The 22,160-nt window shown below is 45.3% G+C and overlaps 2 protein-coding genes across 3 annotated transcripts in view; one reads left to right on the forward strand and one right to left on the reverse strand.

Moving 5' to 3' along the window:
- The window catches only part of LOC121838636 (NLR family CARD domain-containing protein 3-like), a 733,752-nt gene that overhangs the window by 417,582 nt on the left and 294,010 nt on the right, over positions 1-22,160 (forward strand). The gene's annotated exons all lie outside the window — the stretch shown is intronic.
- LOC112216709 (calcitonin gene-related peptide-receptor component protein) lies at positions 14,140-17,092 on the reverse strand. Of its 2 annotated transcripts, none has more exons than XM_024376721.2 (6): positions 16,973-17,092; positions 16,162-16,198; positions 15,683-15,781; positions 15,439-15,533; positions 15,227-15,284; positions 14,140-15,095 (listed from the first exon to the last, which is right to left on the reverse strand). In XM_024376721.2, exons 1-6 carry the CDS (start codon positions 16,978-16,980, stop codon positions 14,949-14,951), a joined length of 444 nt encoding a protein of 147 aa, XP_024232489.1. In that variant the 5' UTR covers positions 16,981-17,092; the 3' UTR covers positions 14,140-14,948. The 2 variants fall into 2 exon arrangements, with proteins under 2 accessions (XP_024232489.1, XP_024232490.1); XM_024376722.2 differs by lacking the exon at positions 16,973-17,092 and adding an exon at positions 16,838-16,946.

The following is a 22,160-nucleotide window of genomic DNA, read 5'->3' on the forward strand; positions in this document are numbered from 1 at the left end:
AAGCGCCTTTCTGAAAGATAGAGAATTTAGATTCGGTGAGGACCTGACTGCAGGTTATCCAGGATGGCGTAGCAGTGAAGTCGTGTTTGTTTGTCCTCTCGTGTACTTTTGTATTTTTCATATTTTTTTTGTATATATATTTCAATTAATTTTCAAGCTCTTTTCGATTTTTAATTTGATTATACCTTCCGGTAACCTGCCTAACCCAATGTGATATGGAATCGCTATTATTTTCAATTTTAGAACACATTCAAGAACCTCCAGAAGCTAACCAGCTAATTAGCTACAAGCTATTAGTCATTGTTAGCCACTGCTAGCGGCTTTTACCTTCTGCACAGATATAGGCCCTGTTTTTAGCCTGGATAATACTCGCTAGTCTACCAGTATCGGACTGTCTCCACAACAACGCCGGATTCCTGCCGTAATCCCTGGACCACTACTTCTGATCGTCACAGCTAGCTTGCAGCTAGCTAGCTCACAGCCTGCAGCTAGCTAGCTCACAGCTAGCTTGCACTCACCGTGGCATCCAGTACCGAAGCTATCCCTGAGGCCCACCTCTCGGCCTACTCAGCTGTTCACCCGAACCCCACTCATACACGGCTAGAGCCCAATACTCCACCAGATCCTTGCTGTAAACTCTGGACCTTGGCACCGGATCACCGCTGCTACCGATTGGCTATAGTGGCTAACGCCACTGCCACGAAGCTAGCACCAGTTAGCTGTGAGCCAGGCGCATCTCCCGGCTAGCAAACTAAATTCTACAATACCTCTTTTGCCATCTGGCTTGGATTCTCTGTCGACACGGCGCCCCACCGCACCACCACGACTGGTCTGCCGAAGAATACTCCATCCGCTGTGCCTTCAACCGGCCTCCGTCGGAGCAGACGCACTTTAAACGCCGTGTCGCTAGAGTAATGGCGGCTTCCCTGTTCCATCTACTGCTGCCCCCTGGACACTATGATCACTTGGCTACATAGCTGATGCCTGCTGGACTGTCCTTTAATCACGGTACTCCATTCTGTTTATTTATTTTTTATCTGTCGGCCACAGCCGCGAACTCAGACTCTTGTGTGTAGTTAATCCGACCCTCTCTGCCTAGTCATCGCCATTTTACCTGCTGTTGTTGTGTTAGCTGATTAGCTGTTGTTGTTTTAGCTAGCTCTCCCAATCAACACCTGCGATTACTTTATGCCTCGCTGTATGTCTCTCTCAAATGTCAATATGCCTTGTATACTGTTGTTCAGGTTAGTTAGCATTGTTTTAGTTTACAATGGAGCCCCTAGTTCCACTATTCATACCTCTGATACCTCCTTTGTCCCACCTCCCACACATGCGGTGACCTCACCCATTGCAACCAGCATGTCCAGAGATACAACCTCTCTTATCATCACCCAGTGCCTGGGCTTACCTCCGCTGAGACAGTGTCTGTGCCTCGACTTAGGTTGGGCAAAACTAAACATGGCGGTGTTCGCCTTAGCAATCTCCCTAGGATAAAGACCTCCTCCATTCCTGTCATTATTGAAAGAGATCATGATACCTCACATCTCAAAATAAGGCTACTTAATGTTAGATCCCTTACTTCAAAGGTAATTATAGTCAATGAACTAATCACTGATCATAATCTTGATGTGATTGGCCTGACTGAAACATGGCATAAGCCTGATGAATTTACTGTGTTAAATGAGGCCTCACCTCCTGGCTACATTAGTGACCATATCCCCCGTGCATCCCGCAAAGGCGGAGGTGTTGCTAACATTTACGATAGCAAATTTCAATTTACAAAAAAAAAAATGCCGTTTTCATCTTTTGAGCTTCTAATCATGAAATCTATGCAGCCTACTCAATCACTTTTTATAGCTACTGTTTACAGGCTTCCTGGGCCATATACAGCGTTCCTCATTGAGTTCCCTGAATTCCTATTGGTAATCATAGCAGATAATATTAAAATTTTTGGTGACTTTCATATTCACATGGAAAAGTCCACAGACCCACTCCAAAAGGCTTTCGGAGCCATCATCGACTTAGTGGGTTTTGTCAAACATGTCTCTGGACCTACTCACTGTCACAGTCATACTCTGGACCTAGTTTTGTCCCATGGAATAAATGTTGTGGATCTTAATGTTTTTCCTCATAATCCTGGACTATCGGACCACCATTTTATTACGTTTGCAATTGCAACAAATAATCTGCTCAGACCCCAACTGTTGATGTTCAAATACAGGAGAACGAGACCAAATCATGGACGCTGGACAGAGTGCATTTCAGTTGTAGCAAAATGGCAGTTTATTGGGTCAAAAGATATCTTGTCCTGCAGTTTAACGTGCACTGACCTAGTTCATATAACTCAGTATGGAGTCAGGTGAAAAAGGGACCTATACAAAGGTTACAATCATTTTTATACATTGAATAAAGTAGGTAGAGTCTTGTCGTGTCGCCTTCTGAATGGTCTCGAAGGGTTGGAGGCGGACCTGCTCTAGCCAGAGCAGGAGCCCCATTGGTGCGCAGCAGAGTCTTCTGCTCTGAGCACCCGACCAGTAGAGGGGGGGGTGAGGTGTGTGTGTGTTTATGCAAGAAGGTATTTGTGTGTCAGGGGATCGTGAGGCAGGACAACAGAGAGGGGGCAGTTTTATGGCTGGGTGTATGTGTTCGTGCAATGGAATGTCTGTGTTTCCTGGGGTCGTGAGACAAAAGAGCTGAGGGGGGCTGGGTGTGTGAGCTGGTTCCTGTTTTAGCAGGGGTACGTAAAATGACTTGAGTCAGGCGTTTTAGTTTGGCGCTGTATAATATATGAGCTATGTGTATGAATACATATATATAAATATATATATATATGACACAACCAAGGAACATCAAAAGTCATGCTATAAATTCACAGACAACACAAAGATTCCTTGATGTCCTTCCAGACTCCCTCTGTCTACCCAAGGGCGCCAGAGGACAAAAATCAGTTAACCACCTGAGGAACTCAATTTAACCTTGCGCAATACCTTAGATGCAGTTGAACCCCGAAAAACTAAAAACATTTCTCATAAGAAACTAGCTCCCTGGTATACAGAAAATGCCCGAGCTCTGAAGCAAGCTTCCAGAAAATTGGTACGCAAATGGCGCCACACCAAACTGGAAGTCTTCCGACTAGCTTGGAAAGACAGTACCGTGCAGTATCGAAGAGCCCTTACTGCTGCTCGATCATCCTATTTTTCCAACTTAATTTAGGAAAATAAGAACAATCCTAAATTCCTTTTTGATACTGTCGCAAAGCTAACTAAAAAGCAGCATTCCCCAAGAGAGGATGATTATTAGAAAGCAAATTACGGACTCCTCTTTAAATCTGCGTATTCCTTCAAAGCTCAGTTGTCCTGAGTCTGCACAACTCTGTCAGGACCATCGATCACCACAATTTGGAAACCCAAATTGGTCTACACGGACAAGTTCTGGCCTGGTTTAGATCTTATCTGTCGAAAAGATATCAGTTTGTCTCTGTGAATGATTTGTCCTCTGACAAATCAACTGTAAATTTCGGTGTTCCTCAAGGTTCCGTTTTAGGACCACTATTGTTTTCACTATATATTTGACCTCTTGGGGATGTAAATCGAAAACATAATGTTAACTTTCACTGCTATGCGGATGACACACAGCTGTACATTTCAATGAAACATGGTGAAGCCCCAAAATTGCCCTCGCTAGAAGCATGTGTTTCAGACATAAGGAAGTGGATGGCTGCAAACGTTCTACTTTTAAACTCGGACAAAACAGAGATGCTTGTTCTAGGTCCCAAGAAACAAAGAGATCTTCTGTTGAATCTGACAATTAATCTTAATGGTTGTACAGTTGTCTCAAATAAAACTGTGAAGGACCTCGGCGTTACTCTGGACCCTGATCTCTCTTTTGAAGAACATATCAAGACTGTTTCAAGGACAGCTTTTTTCCATCTACGTAACATTGCAAAAATCAGAAACTTTCTGTCCAAAAATGATGCAGAAAAATTAATCCATGCTTTCTCCTATAATTTTTATGGAATGTTCTGCCTACCCATGTGAGAGACGCAAACTCGGTCTCAACCTTTAAGTCTTTACTGAAGACTCATCTCTTCAGTGGGTCATATGGTTGAATGTCGTCTGGCCCAGGAGTGTGAAGGTGAACGGAAAGGCTCTGGAGCAACGAACGAACGCCCTTGCTGTCTCTGCCTGGCCGGTTCCCCTCTTTCCACTGGGATTCTCTGCCTCTAACCCCATTACAGGGGCTGAGTCACTGGCTTACTAGTGCTCTTTCATACCGTCCCTAGGAGGGGTGCGTCACTGATGTGATCTTCCTGTCTGGGTTGGCGCCCCCACTTGGGTTGTGCCGTGGTGGAGATCTTTGTGGGCTATACTCGGCCTTGTCTCAAAGTTGGTGGTTGAAGATATCCCTCTAGTGGTGTGGGGGCTGTGCTTTGGCAAAGTGGGTGGGGTTATATCCTTCCTGTTTGGCCCTGTCCTGGGGGTGTCATTGGATGGGGCCACAGTGTCTCCTGACCCCTCCTGTCTCAGCCTCCAGTATTTATGCAGCAGTAGTTTATGTGTCGGGGGGCTAGGGTCAGTTTGTTATATCTGGAGTACTTCTCCTGTCCTATCCGGTGTCCTGTGTGAATTTAAGTATGCTCTCTCTAATTCTCTCTTTCTTTCTCTCTCTCGGAGTACCTGAGCCCTAGGACCATGCCTCAGGACTACCGGGCATGATGACTCCTTGCTGTCCCCAGTCCACCTGGCCGTGCTGCTGCTCCAGTTTCAACTGTTCTGCCTGTGATTATTATTATTTGACCATGCTGGTCATTTAAGAAGATTTGAACATCTTGGCCATGTTCTGTTATAATCTCCACCCGGCACAGCCAGAAGAGGACTGGCCACCCCACATAGCCTGGTTCCTCTCTAGATTTCTTCCTAGGTTCTGGCCTTTCTAGGGAGTTTTTCCTAGCCACCGTGCTTCTACACCTGCATTGCTTGCTGTTTGGGGTTTTAGGCTGGGTTTCTGTACAGCTGATGTATGAAGGGCTAAATAAAATAAATTTGATTTGTACCCGCACCCCACCATACCCATCTGCGCATTATGCCCTGAATATACTCTACCACGCCCAGAAATCTGCTCCTTTTATTCTTTGTCCCCATCGCTCTAGGCGACCAGTTTTGATAGCCTTTAGCCGCACCCTCATTCTACTCCTCCTCTATTCCGCGGGTGATGTGGAGGTAAACCCAGGCCCTGCGTGTCCCCAGGCACCCTCATTTGTTGACTTCTGTGATCAAAAAAGCCTTGGTTTCATGCATGTCAACATCAGAAGCCTCCTCTCTAAGTTTATTTTACTCAATGTTTTAGCACACTCTGCCAACCATGTCCTTGCTGTGTCTGAATCCTGGCTTAGGAAGGCCACCAACAATTCTGAGATTTCCATACCCAACTATAACATTTTCCGTCAAGATAGAACTGCCAAAGGGGGAGGAGTTGCAGTCTACTGCAGAGATAGCCTGCAAAGTAATGTCATACTTTCCAGGTCCATACCCAAACAGTTCGAACATCTAATTAAAATAATTACTCTCTCCAGAAATAAGTCTCTCACTGTTGCCGCCTGCTACCGACCCCCCTCAGCTCCCAGCTGTGCCCTGGACACCATTTGTGAATTGATCGCCCCCCATCTAGCTTCAGAGTTTGTTCTGTTAGGTGACCTAAACTGGGATATGCTTAACACCCCGGCAGTCCTACAATCTAAGCTAGATGCCCTCAATCTCACACAAATCATCAAGGAACCCACCAGGTACAACCCTAAATCTGTAAACAAGGGCACCCTCATAGACATCATCCTGACCAACTGGCCCTCCAAATACACCTCCGCTGTCTTCAACCAGGATCTCAGCGATCACTGCCTCATTGCCTGTATCCGATACGGAGCCGCAGTCAAACGACCACCCCTCATCACTGTCAAACGCTCCCTAAAACACTTCTGTGAGCAGGCCTTTCTAATCGACCTGGCCCGGGTATCCTGGAAGGACATTGACCTCATCCCGTCAGTTGAGGATGCCTGGTCATTCTTTAAAAGTAACTATGCAGAACTAAGAACAGATATAGCCCTTGGTTCACTCCAGACCTGACTGCCCTCGACCAGCACAAAAACATCCTGTGGCAGACTGCAATAGCATCGAATAGTCCCCACGATATGCAACTGTTCAGGGAAGTCAGGAACCAATACACGCAGTCAGTCAGGAAAGCTAAGGCCAGCTTCTTCAGGCAGAAGTTTGCATCCTGTAGCTCCAACTCCAAAAAGTTCTGGGACACTGTGAAGTCCATGGAGAACAAGAGCACCTCCTCCCAGCTGCCCACTGCACTGAGGCTAGGTAACACGGTCACCACCGATAAACCCATGTTATCGAAAACTTCAACAAGCATTTCTCAACGGCTGGCCATGCCTTCCGCCTGGCTACTCCAACCTCGGCCAACAGCTCCGCCCCCCCCCGCAGCTACTCGCCCAAGCCTCTCCAGGTTCTCCTTTAACCAAATCCAGATAGCAGATGTTCTGAAAGAGCTGCAAAACCTGGACCCGTACAAATCAGCTGGGCTTGACAACCTGGACCCTCTATTTCTGAAACTATCCGCCGCCATTGTCGCAACCCCTATTACCAGCCTGTTCAACCTCTCTTTCATATCGTCTGAGATCACCAAGGATTGGAAAGCTGCTGCAGTCATCCCCCTCTTCAAAGGGGGAGACACCCTGGACCCAAACTGTTACAGACCTATATCCATCCTGCCCTGCCTATCTAAGGTCTTCGAAAGCCAAGTCAACAAACAGGTCACTGACCATCTCGAATCCCACCGTACCTTCTCCGCTGTGCAATATGGTTTCCGAGCCGGTCACGGGGGCACCTCAGCCACGCTCAAGGTACTAAACGATATCATAACCGCCATCGATAAAAGACAGTACTGTGCAGCCGTCTTCATCGACCTTGCCAAGGCTTTCGACTCTGTCAATCACCATATTCTTATCGGCAGACTCAGTAGCCTCGGTTTTTTGGATGACTGCCTTGCCTGGTTCACCAATTACTTTGCAGACAGAGTTCAGTGTGTCAAATCGGAGGGCATGCTGTCCGGTCCTCTGGCAGTCTCTATGGGGGTGCCACAGGGTTCAATCCTCGGGCCGACTCTTGATCACTGATCATCCCTAAAGCCAACACCTCATTTGGCCGCCTTTCCTTCCAGTTCTCTGCTGCCTGTGACTGGAACGAATTGCAAAAATCGCTGAAGTTGGAGACTTTTATCTCCCTCACCAACTTCAAACATCTGCTATCTGAGCAGCTACCCGATCGCTGCAGCTGTACATAGTCTATCGGTAAATAGCCCACCCATTTTTACCTACCTCATCCCCATACTGTTTTTATTTATTTACTTTTCTGCTCTTTTGCACACCAATATCTCTACCTGTACATGACCATCTGATCATTTATCACTCCAGTGTTAATCTGCAAAATTGTAATTATTCACCTACCTCATGCCTTTTGCACACAATGTATATAGACTCCCCTTTTTTTCTCTACTGTGTTGACTTGTTAATTGTTTACTCCATGTGTAACTCTGTGTTGTCTGTTCACACTGCTATGCTTTATCTTGACCAGGTCGCAGTTGCAAATGAGAACTTGTTCTCAACTAGCCTACCTGGTTAAATAAAGGTGAAATAAAAGTTTTAAAAAAATGTATTGATCCCTTAAATGATTTTACTATTAAAATTATCCATATCACAACCCTCATATCTCTTCACAAAAATGTACCCAAATCAATTTTGGAAAAATGATTTTACTCACAAAAGACGTAGGAATTTATTTTCCCCAGTTAGATGAAAATGGCGCCGGAGGAGATGGCCGCCGTTTTACGGTCTACTAACCAATAAACTAGACGAGGTAAGATCACGAATATCCTACCAACGGGACATCAAAAACTGTAATATCCTATGCTTCACGGAATCACGGCTGAATGACGACATGGATATTCAGCTAGCGGGATACACGCTGCACCGGCTAGATAGAATAGCACACTCCGGTAAGACGAGAGGGGGGGGGGGGCTGTGCATATTTGTAAACAACAGCTGGTGCACGAAATCTAAGGAAGTCTTTAGATTTTGCTCGCCTGAAGTAGAGTATATTGTGATAAACTGCAGGCCACATTACTTGCCTAGAGAGTTCTCAGCTATACTTTTCGTGGCTGTTTATTTACCACCACAGACAGATGCTGTCACAAAGACCACACTCAGTCAGCTGTGTAAGGAAATAAGTAAACAGGAAACCACTCACCCAGAGGCGGCGCTCCTAGTGGCCGGAGACTTTAATGCAGGGAAACTTAAATCATTTCTACCAAATCTCTATCCACATGTTAAATGTGCAACCCGAGGGAAAAAAAAAAATTCTAGATCACCTGTACTCCACACACAGAGACGCGTACAAAGCCCTCCCTCGCCCTCCATTTGGTAAATCCGACCACAACTCTATCCTCCTGATTCCTGCTTACAAGCAAAAATTTAAGCAGGAAGCACCAGTGACTCGGTCTATAAAAAAAATGGTCAGGTGAAGCAGATGCTAAACTACAGGACTGCTTTGCTATCACAGACTGGAACATGTTCCGGGATTCTTCCGATGACATTGAGGAATACACCACATCAGTCACTGGCTTTATCAATAAGTGCATTGAAGACATCATCCCCACAGTGGCTATAAGTACATAACCCAACCAGAAGCCATGGATTACAGGCAACATTCGCACTGAGCTAAAGGGTAGAGCTGCCGCTTTCAAGGTGCGGGACTCTAACCCGGAAGCTTACAAGAAATCCTGCTATGCCCTGCGACGAACCACCAAACAGGCAAAGCGTCAATACAGGGCTAAGATTGAATCATACTACACCAGCTCCGACGCTCGTCGGATGTGGCAGGACAAACTATTACGGACTACAAAAGGGAAGCACAGCCGTGAGCTGCCCAGTGACACGAGCCTACCAGACGAGCTAAATCACTTCTATGCTCGCTTCAAGCCAAGCAACACTGAGGCATGCATGAGAGCATCAGCTGTTCCGGACGACTGTGTGATCACGCTCTCCGTAGCCGACGTGAGTAAGACCTTTAAACAGGTTAACATACACAAGGCTGCGGGGCCAGACGGACTACCAACCAGGACGTGTGCTCCGGGCATGTGCTGACCAGCTGGCAGGTGTCTTCACTGACATTTTCAACATGTCCCTGATTAGGTCTGTAATACCAACATGCTTCAAGCAGACCACCATAGTCCCTGTGCTCAAGAACACAAAGGAAACCTGCCTAAATGACTACAGACCCATAGCACTCACGTCCGTAGCCATGAAGTGCTTTGAAAGGCTGGTAATGGCTCACATCAACACCATTATCCCAGAACACTAGACCCACTCCAATTTGCATACCGCCCACACAGATCCACAGATGATGCAATCTCTATTGCACTCAACACTGCCCTTTCCAACCTGGACAAAAGGAACACTTATGTGAGAATGCTGTTCATTGACTACAGCTCAGCGTTCAACAACATAGTACCCTCAAAGCTCATCACCAAGCTAAGGACTGGGACTAAACACCTCCCTCCAACTGGATCCTGGACTTCCTGACAGGCTGCCCCCAGGTGGTAAGGGTAGGTAGCAACACATCTGCCACGCTGATCCTCAACACTGGAGCTCCCCAGGGGTGCATGCTCAGTCCCCTCCTGTACTCCCTGTTCACCCACGACTGCATGGCCAGGCACGACTCCAACACCATCATTAAGTTTGATGACGACACAACAGTTGTAGGCCTGATCACCGACAACGACGAGACAGCCTATAGGGAGGAGGTCAGAGACCTGGCCGGGTGGTGCCAGAATAACAACCTATCCCTCAACATAACCAAGACTAAGAAGATGATTGTGGACGACAGGAAAAGGAGCACCGAGCACGTCCCCATTCTCATCAACAGGGCTGTAGCAGGTTGAGAGCTTCAAAATCCTTGCTGTCCACATCAACAACAAACTAGAATGGTCCAAACACACCAATACAGTCGTGAAGAGGGCACAACAAAGCCTATTTCCCCTCAGCAAACTAAAAAGATTTGGCATGGGTCCTGAGATCCTCAAAAGGATCTACAGCTGCAACATCGAGAGCATCCTGACCAGTTGCATCACTGCCTGGTACGACAATTGCTCGGCCTCCGACCGCAAGGCACTTCAGAGGGTAGTGCGTACGGCCCAGTACATCACTGGGGCAAAGCTGCCTGCCACCCAGGAAATCTACACCAGGCGGTGTCAGAGGAAGGCCCTGAAAATTGTCAAAGACCCCAGCCATAGACTGTTCTCTCTACTACCACATGACAAGCGGTACAAGTGCCAAGTCTAGGACAAAAAGGCTTCTCAACAGTTTTTACCCTCAAGCCATAAGACTCCTGAACAGGTAACCAAATGGTTACCCTTACCATTTGCATTGTGTGCCCCACCCCAACCCCTCTTTTACGCTGCTGCTTCTCTCAGTTTTCTTATATGCATAGTCACTTTAACTATACATTCATGTACATACTACCTCAATTAACCCAACCAACCAGTGCTACCGCACATTGGCTAACCAGGCTATCTGCATTGTGTCCCACCACCCGCCAACCCCTCTTTTTACACTACTGCTACTCTCTGTTCATCATATAGTGGGGCAAGAAAGTATTTAGTCAGCCACCAATTGTGCAAGTTCTCCCACTTAAAAAGATGAGAGGCCTGTAATTTATCATAGGTACACTTCAACTATGACAGACAAATGAGAAGAAAAAAATCCAGAAAATCACATTGTAGGATTTTTTATGAATTTATTTGCGAATTTATGGTGGAAAATAAGTATTTGGTCACCTACAAACAAGCATGATTTCTGGCTCTCACAGACCTGTAACTTCTTCTTTAAGAGGCTCCTCTGTCCTCCACTCGTTACCTGTATTAATGGCACCTGTTTGAACTTGTTATCAGTATAAAAGACCTGTCCACTACCTCAAACAGTCACACTCCAAACTCCACTATGGCCAAGACCAAAGAGCTGTCAAAGGACACCAGAAACAAAATTGTAGACCTGCACCAGGCTGGGAAGACTGAATCTGCAATAGGTAAGCAGCTTGGTTTGAAGAAATCAACTGTGGGAGCAATTATTAGGAAATGGAAGACATACAAGACCACTGATAATCTCCCTCGATCTGGGGCTCCACGCAAGATCTCACCCTGTGGGGTCAAAATGATCACAAGAACGGTGAGCAAAAATCCCAGAACCACACGGGGGGACCTAGTGAATGACCTGCAGAGAGCTGGGACCAAAGTAACAAAGCCTACCATCAGCAAGGGCATTGAAGATGAAACGTGGCTGGGTCTTTCAACATGACAATGATCCCAAACACACCGCCCGGGCAACGAAGGAGTGGCTTCGTAAGAAGCATTTCAAGGTCCTGGAGTGGCCTAGCCAGTCTCTAGATCTCAACCCCATAGAAAATATTTGGAGGGAGTTGAAAATCCGTGTTGCCCAGCAACAGCCCCAAAACATCACTGCTCTAGAGGAGATCTGCATGGAGGAATGGGCCAAAAAACCAGCAACAGTGTGTGAAAACCTTGTCAAACGTTTTCTGTAAGTCTTCACCTCTGTCATTGCCAACAAAGGGTATATAAAAGTATTGAGAAACTTTTTATTGACCAAATACTTATTTTCCACCATAATCTGCAAATAAATTCATAAAAATCCTACAATGTGATTTTCTGGAATTGTTTCTTCTCATTTTGTCTGTCATAGTTGAAGTGTACCTGATAAATTACAGGCCTCATCTTTTTAAGTGGGAGAACTTGTACAATTGGTGGCTTACTAAATACTTTTTTGCCCCACTGTGTTTTTTTTAAATGCAACCACAGGAGGATTCAGGACCCTGCTACCTCGCTGCAAAATACTGTAAATAAATGTGACTGGACAATTGTCTGAGTCAGGGTCTGGGCCTAAGCGGCAAAAAAAATGAGTTTTTACATACACTACATGACAAATGGTGGACACCTGCACGACAAACATCTCATTCCAAAATCATGGGCATTAATATGGAGTTGGTCCACCCTTTGCTGCTGCTATAACAGCCTCCACTCTTCTGGGAAAGCTTTCCACTAGATGTTGGAACATTGCAGCGGGGATTGCTTCCATTCAGCCACAAGAGCAGTAAGGTCGGGCTCTGATGTTGGGCTCTGATGTTGGGCGATTAGGACTGCCTCGCAGTCGTTGTTCCAATTCATCCCAAAAGTGTTCAATGGGGCTGAGGTCAGGGCTCTGTGCAATCCAGTCAATTTCTTTCACACCGATCGACAAACCATTTCTGTATAGACCTCCCTTTGTGCGTGGGGGCATCATCATGCTGAAACAGGAAAGGGCCTTCCCCAAACTGTTGCCACAAAGTTGCAAGCACAGAATCGTCTAGAATGTCATTGTATGCTGTAGCGTTAAGATTTCCCTTCACTGGATCTAAAAGGGCCTAGCCCAAACCATGCAAAACACCCCCAGACCATTATTCCTCCTCCACCAAACTTCACAATTGGCACTACGCATTGGGGCAGGTAGCGATCTCCTGGCATCCGCCAAACCCAGATAAGTCCGTCGGACTGCCGTATGGTGAAGCGTGATTCATCACTCCAGAGAACGCATTTCCACTGCTCCAGAGTTCAATGGCGGCGAGCTTTAGACAACTCCAACCAACACTTGGCATGGCGATCTTACGCTCGGCCATGGAAAACCATTTCATGAAGCTCCCGACAAACAGTTATTGTGCTGGCTTTGCATCCAGAGGCAGTTTGGAGACACCCGAGGTCAGACGTTTGTTAAAACACACTACGCGCTTCAGCAGTCCCGTTTTGTGAGCTTGTGCAGCCTACCACTTCACAGCTCAGCCATGGTTGCTCCTATCAATTGGGGAGAGAGCCTCAAATATCACATTAATTTGTACATCTCCACAATACGCATATGAATCATGGCAAAGTTGCTTCCTGTTTGTCACATATTTGTTCCCATGGGTAAAATAAAAAAAAAATGATTGACAAATAGTGCCTCCCACAATGCAGGCAAGTTGCATCTGAGGAGGAGCAACTGCAGAAAATTGAAGTTGATTGCAGTCGAAACTTCATGAGCTTTGATCACATGGTTCTTGTGAAGTTCATGCAGTCGACATGTAGGCGCAAGTCAGACAAAATGTATCCCCATAATGCAACACTTTGAAAAGCGAACCGCTCTCACGCGCCAACATTCATCCACAAAGGCAAACGCATACGGTATGCCTTTGATTTTATTAGGCAAATGGATTTACAAAGAAACAAGTATATTTATCCAATGTATGGTTGTCAAACAAAATACAAAACAAGTCTACCTTCTACCCCATTTTATGGCATCTGAAAGCAACAGTGCTTTGTAGAGGACAGTGTGGGTGCCGTCAAAACTGTGATCCCTGACTGTTCTCTCTGAACACACCAAGCGTGTGCTTCTGTCTAGCTATGTTCCATTCACTGTACTATGAAAGCTAGTTATTACAAATATTGCCTCGTCAGACCATTACTCTGTTCCAGCTGGCTGATAGGTACTGTTTGGTGTAACAGAGAATTTTCAACCAACCTTAGCCAGACTATCGATACGTCTAAAATTCCCAACTTGGAAGACAATCAATGTCTTATAAACATCTATGTCTAGTTGCAGGGGTTCGTTTAAGCAATAAGGCATGAGGGGGTGTGGTATATGGCCAATATACCATGGCTAAGGGCTGTTCTTATGCGCAACGCAGAGTGCCTGGATACAGCCCATATACCATAAACCCACAAGGTGTCTTATTGCTATGATAAACTGGTTACCAACGTAAATAGAACAGTAAAAATGTAACGTTGTCATACCCATGGTATATGGTCGGGGCGGCAGCGTAGCCTAGTGGTTAGAGCGTTGGACTAGTAACCGAAAGGTGCTAGATCTAATCCCGAACTGACAAGGTACAAATCTGTCATTCTGCCCCTGAATAAGGCATTTAACCCACTGTTCCTAGGCCGTCATTGAGAATAAGAATTTGTTCTCAACTGACTTGCATAGTTAAATACCACAGCATTCAGGCCTCGAACCATCAGTTCATAATTTAATTTAGAAAATCGGTTATTCAATGAAATAAAAGTTCTGCTCCATGAAGTAATCCAACAATGTGTACGTCGCCATCTTAACCATTTAAAATCTTCTCTCATTGATCGAGAGGTAGGTCTCCACCACAAAGTGCTGCATGTCATGACACTCCCCTGTCTCGATCAATGAGTGAGAAGACTTGAAATAGACAAGATGGCGGCGTACACATTTTTGGATTACTTCATGGAGCAAAGAATTTATTTAATAACAGAGCATTTTCTAAATTCAAACAAAGCCCCTGCAACTCGACATTGGCGTTTAGGAAGACATTGGTTGTTTTCCAAGTCGGAAATTGAGTAAGTGTCACCAAGGTTGGTCGGAAATTCTGTGATACGCCGCAAACAGTACCTAACCTGTAATGGTTAATGGAGCTTCACATTAGCCCGTTGTAATCTGCTAACTATATGAAAGCATGTAGTACAGGAGATCACTAAAACTATCTTCTGTAAGTGCAAGTGGATTCCAGAACACACTAGTTAAGAAACAGTGCTGTAAACACAGAAGGACTAAGAGCTGAAGTTGAACCAAGCAGACAGGTAGGTTAGTAATGCAGAGAAGAATGGGAACAGTCTTGTTACTGTCAATGGTAATATCTGACAGTATTCCATTCTGCATACTTCCATGTCCAGTCCAGAGCACCCAAAGGAGCATGAAAGTGGATTTCCAGTGTTTTCTTTACACCATTTTGACTCCTGTTCAGCTCAGGCTCCCTCCCTCAGTAACAGACAAGCTCCATCAGGACTCGTGGCTATTGGTCAATGCCCTCTTCCATCTCTGTTTCATTGCTGGGGGTAGCGCCTTCTTGTTCTGGGTCGCCTGGGAGCACGTCTGTGACCTTCTGAATGAGCTCCTCAATCTGCTCCTCTGATAACCGCTCCTCACTCTCCTCTACCATCTACACACACAGACAGAGATAATCTCACCCACAACAAACACTAGTGTAGGATAGAAGGAGATAAGTAGGAGAAAGGGTGAGAAAGGGAGGAGAGTAAGTGAATAAAGAGTGAAGGATAAGCGTGGTCTCACCAGTTGGATCTCTACAGCAGTCTCTGGTCTGTGGTTCAGTAGCTGTAGCTTCTCAGCCCTATGGACAAACACACATATCACTGTCTGGGTGTGTGTGTAATGTTTCCGAATGACATGTCATGTTCAATGGCATGTAAACAGTTACATTTGTGTTTGACAGAGATTACACAGGGGGTAGGAGGAGTGGGTAGTGTGTGTGTTTTGCCACTCACTTAGTGAGTTTGTGAGGCACCATGGTGGTAAGGAAGTTCTTGACAGTCTCTGGGTTCTGCCTGCTGCACGGAGTCTTGGACAGGTACTTCAGCGTCTGGAAAGAGAGAAAACAGGTGTGTGTCTGCTGCAAACCCTATACATTAAGTTCTGCTGGTTTCTGGCTACAGTGTGTTTGTGAGTGTGTACCCATCGTGGTACTAACCTCATACAAAAAATGTTGAGGTTCTGCGGTGTGCTACAAACCTCGTACATGATGGTGTTGAGGTTCTGTTGTCCAGCGCTGTGTTTGTTCTTCCCACTGTCCTTTCTCTGTTCCTTCAGATCTGTCAGGAGCTGGTACACCTAGGAGAGAGAAAGATTGAGAGGGAGATAGAGGGGGAGTGAGTGAGAAAAAGAGTGATGGGGAGGTAGTGCATGAGACAGAAAGAAATGCAGAGGAAGGGAAGGAGAGACGGGATGCAAATACAGTGATGGGGGGGACAGAAACAAACACAGTGGGGGAGGGAGTGCATGAGACAGAAAGAAATACAGAGGGAGGGAGAGACACGATGCATATACAGTGATGGGGGACAGAAATAAATACAGTGGGGGGAGGGAGTGCATGAGACAGAAAGAAATACAGAGGGAGGGAGGGACGGGATGCAAATACAGTAACATATAACATGTCAAAAATGACACAAAAAAAATAATACAATGGGCCACAGCCAAATAATATAAATTACCTCATAGTTGCTGAGCATAGCAGCATTGGCATCCTTCCTGAATGATAAATATGAGACAGACGATTGAAAAGGTCTAATATCTTACGGTGTAATGCCATGAGATTGAGTCAAGTATGTAGTACACTCAACAAGTGAAAATGTTTTATAGTGGTAATCTTTGTTGATTTGTGAGATTTCCTAAAGTCTAAATGTATTCTTTAAATAGTCTTGAACCAGCAGGTTAGCGTTTTTCATCATGAAAATTTTTCTGGACGCAGAACTGGAGACTGGTCACTAACTGGCACAGCCACAAAGTCATAAAATCTGATTTCAAACCGAACCTTAACCACACTGTTAAGCCGAATGCATAACCCCAAATTTAAATTATGACCAATAAGCCAATTTTAACTTTGCATCCTGCCCATCTATGGTTTAAGGGGAAATCGCTCAGTTCTGACTCCAGGACAAGACTGGGAATAATAAACTGAGAATAATAAACGCCAACCTGCATACTGGTAATCGGAGGACAACATGTTTGTGCCAGAGAAAACCACTTTATAAGACATAACTAACTAGTAGTACCTACTCTGGTTATTTAGCTGAAAAAAAATACATGATTCCATACTCGTCATGATCAGGCACAAGGCATCCAGGCAATAAGATGTAGGCCTAGCTATCATCTTTGTTTTATAATCACCGTTTGTTGCGTGCACTGCTGAGTCTTTACAGGAAAAGCTAGCTATATATTTCACAAGACAACAACTACGCACAACAGTTACACCATTTTAACATAAATCTATGTCGATGAAATAAATAGTCAGAAAATGCTTACACTTCCATTTTGCCAGCAACTCTAGCTTGATCCCTTGCCAATTTAATCCGTCTGGAAACATGTTTGCTGATAAAATGAGTTCCTAGCCCGCAGACGTTTATATAACTCGTGACATTACCGTTCTACTAGTAGCAGGATGTTATGCTGGCAGCACGATCTCGGATTTTATTTGTTTTAGGACTCTAGTGCAATATAACTGTTTTTCACAGCATTGAACCCACCTCTGAAAAAATGTATGGATAATTTGACGTATTCTTCTTATTATTAAAAGTTTACACAAATTTTACGCAAATACTATAGCGCTGAAAGTGATTGTGCAGGCTATATTTAAAACAATACATGTTTAATCAAATAGAAATGTGCACTGAGTGCACAAAACATTAAGAACACCTTCCTAGTTGCACGAGTCCCCCACAGTTCTGTCAAGTTGGCTGGATGTCCTTTGGAGGATGGACCATTTTTGATACACACAGGAAACTGCAGTGAAAAACCCAGAAGCCGTGTAGTTCTTGACACAAACCAGTGTTCCTGGCACCTACTACCATACCCCGTTCAAAGGCACTTAAATATTTTGTCTTCCCCATTCACCATATCAATGGCACACATACACAATCCATGACTCAATTGGCTCAAGGTTTACAAATCCGTATTTAACCTGTTTCCTCCCCTTCATTTACACTGATTGCACTTCAAAGCATTTCATCGGTAGCCATGAAGTACTTTGAAAGGCTGGTCATGGCTCACATCAACACCATCATGCCGGAAACCCTAGAAGCACTTCAATTCGATACTGCCCCAACAGATCCACAGATTACGCAATCTCAATCGCACTTCACACTGCCCTTTCCCACCTGTACAAAAGGAACACCTATGTGAGAATGCTGTTCATTGACTACAGCGCAGCATTCAACTCCATAGTGCCCACAAAGTTCATCACTAAGCTAAGGAACCTCTCTCTGACTAAACACCTCGATCTGCAACTGAATCCTGGACTTTCTGACGGGCCGCCCCCAGGTGGTAAGGGTAGGCAACAACACATCTGCCACGCTGATCCTCAACACTGGGGCCCCTCAGTGGTGCGTGCTTAGTCCCCTCCTATACTCAATGTTCACCCACGACTGTGTGGCCAAGCACGACTCCAACACCATTATTAAGTTTTCTGAAGACACAACAGCCTGATCACCGACAACGATGAGACAGCCTATGCTGCCCTACTAAGCAAAAAGGCAGTAACTGCTCATTTGGTCGAAAATTGGTTAATGTAATTTTTGCTACATTAAATACATGCTTAATCATGTGGACAAGTATCCTGCCTCTATTCTATTGTGTTTTGGAGAAAATGGGGGTCATGTTAGCAGTAACTGCATAAAGTTACTGTGAAACCAAGGTAAATAAAAGCCCTTTTTCTCAGTTCCACACTATGAGCAGTTACTGCCTTTTCACTTGGTAGGGCAGTATGGGGAGGAGGTCAGAGACCTGGCAGTGTGGTGCCAGGACATCAACCTCTCCCTAATATGAGCAAGACAAAGGAGCTGATCGTGGACTATAGGAAAAATCTAATCAAAACACATTTTATTTGTCACATGAGCCGAATACAACCTTATAGTGAAATGCCTACTTACAAGCCCTTAACCAACCATGCCGTTTGAAGAAAAATACCTCAAAAAAATGAGAAAAAAAACTAACAAATAATTAAAGAGCAGCAGTAAAATAACAATAGCGAGGCTATATACAGGGGGTACCGGTACAGAATCAATGTGCCAGGGCACAGGTGGGTCAAGGTAATTGAGTTAATATGTACATGTAGGTAGAGTTATTGAAGGGACTATGCATCGATAATAACAGAGAGTAGCAGCAGCGTAAAGGGGGGGGTAATGCAAATAGTCTGGGTAGCCATTTGATTAGATGTTCAGGAGTCTTATGGCTTGGGGATAGAAGCTGTTTAGAAGCCTCTTGGACCTAGACTTGGCTCTCTGGTACCGCTTGTGGTGCGGGAGCAGAGAGAACAGTCTATGACTAGGGTGGCTGGAGTCTTTGAACATTTTTAGGGCCTTTCTCTGACACAGCCTGGTATACAGGTCCTGGATGGCAGGAAGCTTGGCCACAGTGATGTACTGGCCCATATGCACTACCCTATGTAGTGCCTTGAGGGCGGAAGCTGAGTAGTTGCCATACCAGGCAGTGATACAACCCATCAGGATACTCTTGATGGTGCAGCTGTAGAACCTTTTTAGGATCTGAGGACCCATGCCAAATCTTTTCAGTCTCCTGATGGGGAGAAGGTTTTGTCGTGCCCTCTTCACAACTGTCTTGGTGTGCTTGGACCATGTTAGTTGGTTGGTGATGTGGACGCCAAGAAACTTGAAGCTCTCAGCCTGCTCCACTACAGCCCCACTACAGCCCCCTGAACAGGCCCCTATTAACATTGACGGGGCTGAAGTGGAGAGGGTCAAGTTCCATAGTGTCCACATCACCAACTGTACATGAGCAAATGTATGAATATGTTAACAAACAGGGTCTAATGTATGATTTTCATACGGGTTTTAGAAAAACATACTCCACTGAATCAAGACAACTTTACTTGACTGACTTCATCAGGAAAGAGATTGATGAGGGAAATCTGTGTGGTACTGCTTGACCTACAGGAGGCCTTTGATACAGTTAACCACTGTCTCCTTATCTCCAAACTGGAGGGACTGGGGTTAAGCAGTATCACTCTAGGCTGGGTAAAGTCCTATTTATCTGGAAAAAAGCAAATAGTAGAGGTTAATGGTTCACTGTCTCAGGCAAAACCAATGAGTTGTGGCGTTCCACAGGGGAGCGTGCATGGGCCTCTGCTGTTTTTATTGTATATTAACGATATGAAAGATGCTTGTTCTTGCTGTCTTTTTCTTTTTGCGAATGACGACACTTCTGGTGTCTCACAAAAGTAAAACTACGTTGGAGAGCATACTTAGCACAGAGCTTACTAACATAAGCAAATGGCTTGGAGATAATAAGCTATCTCTGCACTTAGAAAAAACAGAAGCAATTATTTTTGTATATAGATTGTGTATTGTGTATAAATTGTGTAGGTCGTCTGAAATCAGAGTGGAGTTAGGGGGTGAGGTGCTGACTACTAAAACCTCTGTTAGCTATTTGGGATGAATGGAGGTAGTGGGTCGGGTGCTGACTACTAAAACGTCTGTTAGCTACCTGGGATGAATGGAGTTAGGAAGTGAGCTGCTGACTACTAAAACCTCTTTTAGCTACCTGGTATGAATGGAGTTAAGGGGGAGGTGCTGACTACTAAAACTTATGTTAGCTACCTGGTAATATTTGAGTTATGGGGGAGGTGCTGACGACTAAAACCTCTTTTAGCTCCCTGGGATGAATGGGGTTAGGGGGTGAGGTGCTGCCTACTCATAACCATGTTAGCTACCTGGGATGAATGGAGTTAGGGGGTGAGGTGCTGCATACTTTAACCTCTGTTAGCTACCTGGGATGAATGGAGTTTGGAGGGGAGGTGCTGACAACTAAAACCTCTGTTAGCTACCTGGGATGAATTGAGTTAGGGGAGAGGTGCTGACTACTAAAACCTATATTAGCTACCTGGGATGAATTGAGTTAGGGGGGAGGTGCTGACTACTAAAACTTCTGTTAGCTACCTGGTAATATTTGAGTTATGGGGGAGGTGCTGACGACAAAACCTCTTTTAGCTCCCTGTGATGAATGGGGTTAGGGGGTGAGTTGCTGCCTACTCATAACCATGTTAGCTACCTGGGATGAATGGAGTTAGGGGGTGAGGTGCTGCCTACTTTAACCTCTGTTAGCTACCTGATGTGAATAGAGTTAGGGGTGAGGTGCTGACTACTTAAATCTCTGTTTGCTAACTGGGATGAATGGAGTTTGGAGGGGAGGTGCTGACAACTAAAGCCTCTGTTAGCTACCAAGGATGAATTGAGTTAGGGGGGAGGTGCTGACTACTAAAACCTATATTAGCTACCTGGGATGAATGGAGTTAGGGTGTGGTACTGAATACTAAAACCTCTGTTAGCTACCTGGGATGAATGGAGTTAGGGGAGAGGTGCAGACTACCAAAACCTCTGTTAGCTCCCTGGGATGAATAGAGTTAGGGGGGAGGTGCTGACTACTAAAACCTCTGTTAGCTACCTGGGATGTATGTATTTTAGGGGGTGAGGTACTGACTACTAAACCCTCAATTAGCTACCTGGTATGAATGGCGTTAGGAGGGAGGTGCTGACTACTAAAACTTATATAAACTACCTTGGATGAATGGAGTTAATGGTGAGGTGCTGACTACTAAAACCTCTGTTAGCTACTTGGGATGAATGGAGTTAGGGGGGAGGTGCTGACTACTAAAACCCCTGTTAACTACCTGAGATTAATGGAGTTAGGGGGTGAGGTGCTGACTACTAAAACCTGTTTGCTACCTGGGATGAAGGGAGTTAGGGGGAGGTGCTGACTACTAAAACCTCTGTTAGCTTCCTGGGATGAATGGAGTTAGGGGGAGGTGCTGACTCCTAAAACCTCTGTTAACTACCTGGGATTAATGGAGTTAGGGGGTGAGGTGCTGACTACTGAAACCTGTTTGCTACCTGGGATGAAGGGAGTTAGAGGGGGAGGTGCTGACTACTAAAACCTCTGTTAGGTACCTGGGATGAATGGAGTTAGGGGGAGGCGCTGACTACCAAAACCTCTGTTAGCTACCTGGTATGAATGGAGTTAGGGGGGAGGTGCTGACTACTAAAACCTCTGTTAGCTACCTGGGATGTATGGATTTTAGGGGGTGAGGTACTGACTACTAAACCCTCAATTAGCTACCTGGTATGAATGGCGTTAGGAGGGAGGTGCTGACTACTAAAACCTCTATTAGCTACCTGGGATGAATGGAGTTAGGGGGAGGTGCTGACTATTAAAACCTCTGTTAGCTACTTGGGATGAATGGAGTTAGGGGGGAGGTGCTAGCTACTAAAACCCCTGTTAGCTACCTGGGATGAATGGAGTTAGGGGGGAGGTGCTAACTACTAAAACGTCTGTTAGCTACCTGGGATGAATGTAGTTATGGGGGGAGGTGCTTACGACAAAAACTGCTGTCAGCTACCAGGGATGAATGGCGTAAGGGGGGAGGTGCTAACTACTAAAACCTGTGTCAGCTAACTGGGATGAATTGAGTTTTGGGGGGAGG

The sequence above is a fragment of the Oncorhynchus tshawytscha genome, linkage group LG17 (assembly GCF_018296145.1).
Source record: "Oncorhynchus tshawytscha isolate Ot180627B linkage group LG17, Otsh_v2.0, whole genome shotgun sequence".
Classification (NCBI taxonomy): Eukaryota; Metazoa; Chordata; class Actinopteri; order Salmoniformes; family Salmonidae; genus Oncorhynchus; species Oncorhynchus tshawytscha.

Excerpts from the sequence above, each read along its gene's own strand:
- LOC112216709 (XM_024376721.2), bottom strand. Across the intron at positions 15,782-16,161 it reads CTATGCTCAGCAACTATGAG|GTGTACCAGCTCCTGACAGA; the intron begins GTAATTTATATT and ends TCTCTCTCCTAG. Across the intron at positions 15,285-15,438 it reads GTGCCTCACAAACTCACTAA|GGCTGAGAAGCTACAGCTAC; the intron begins GTGAGTGGCAAA and ends GTTTGTCCATAG.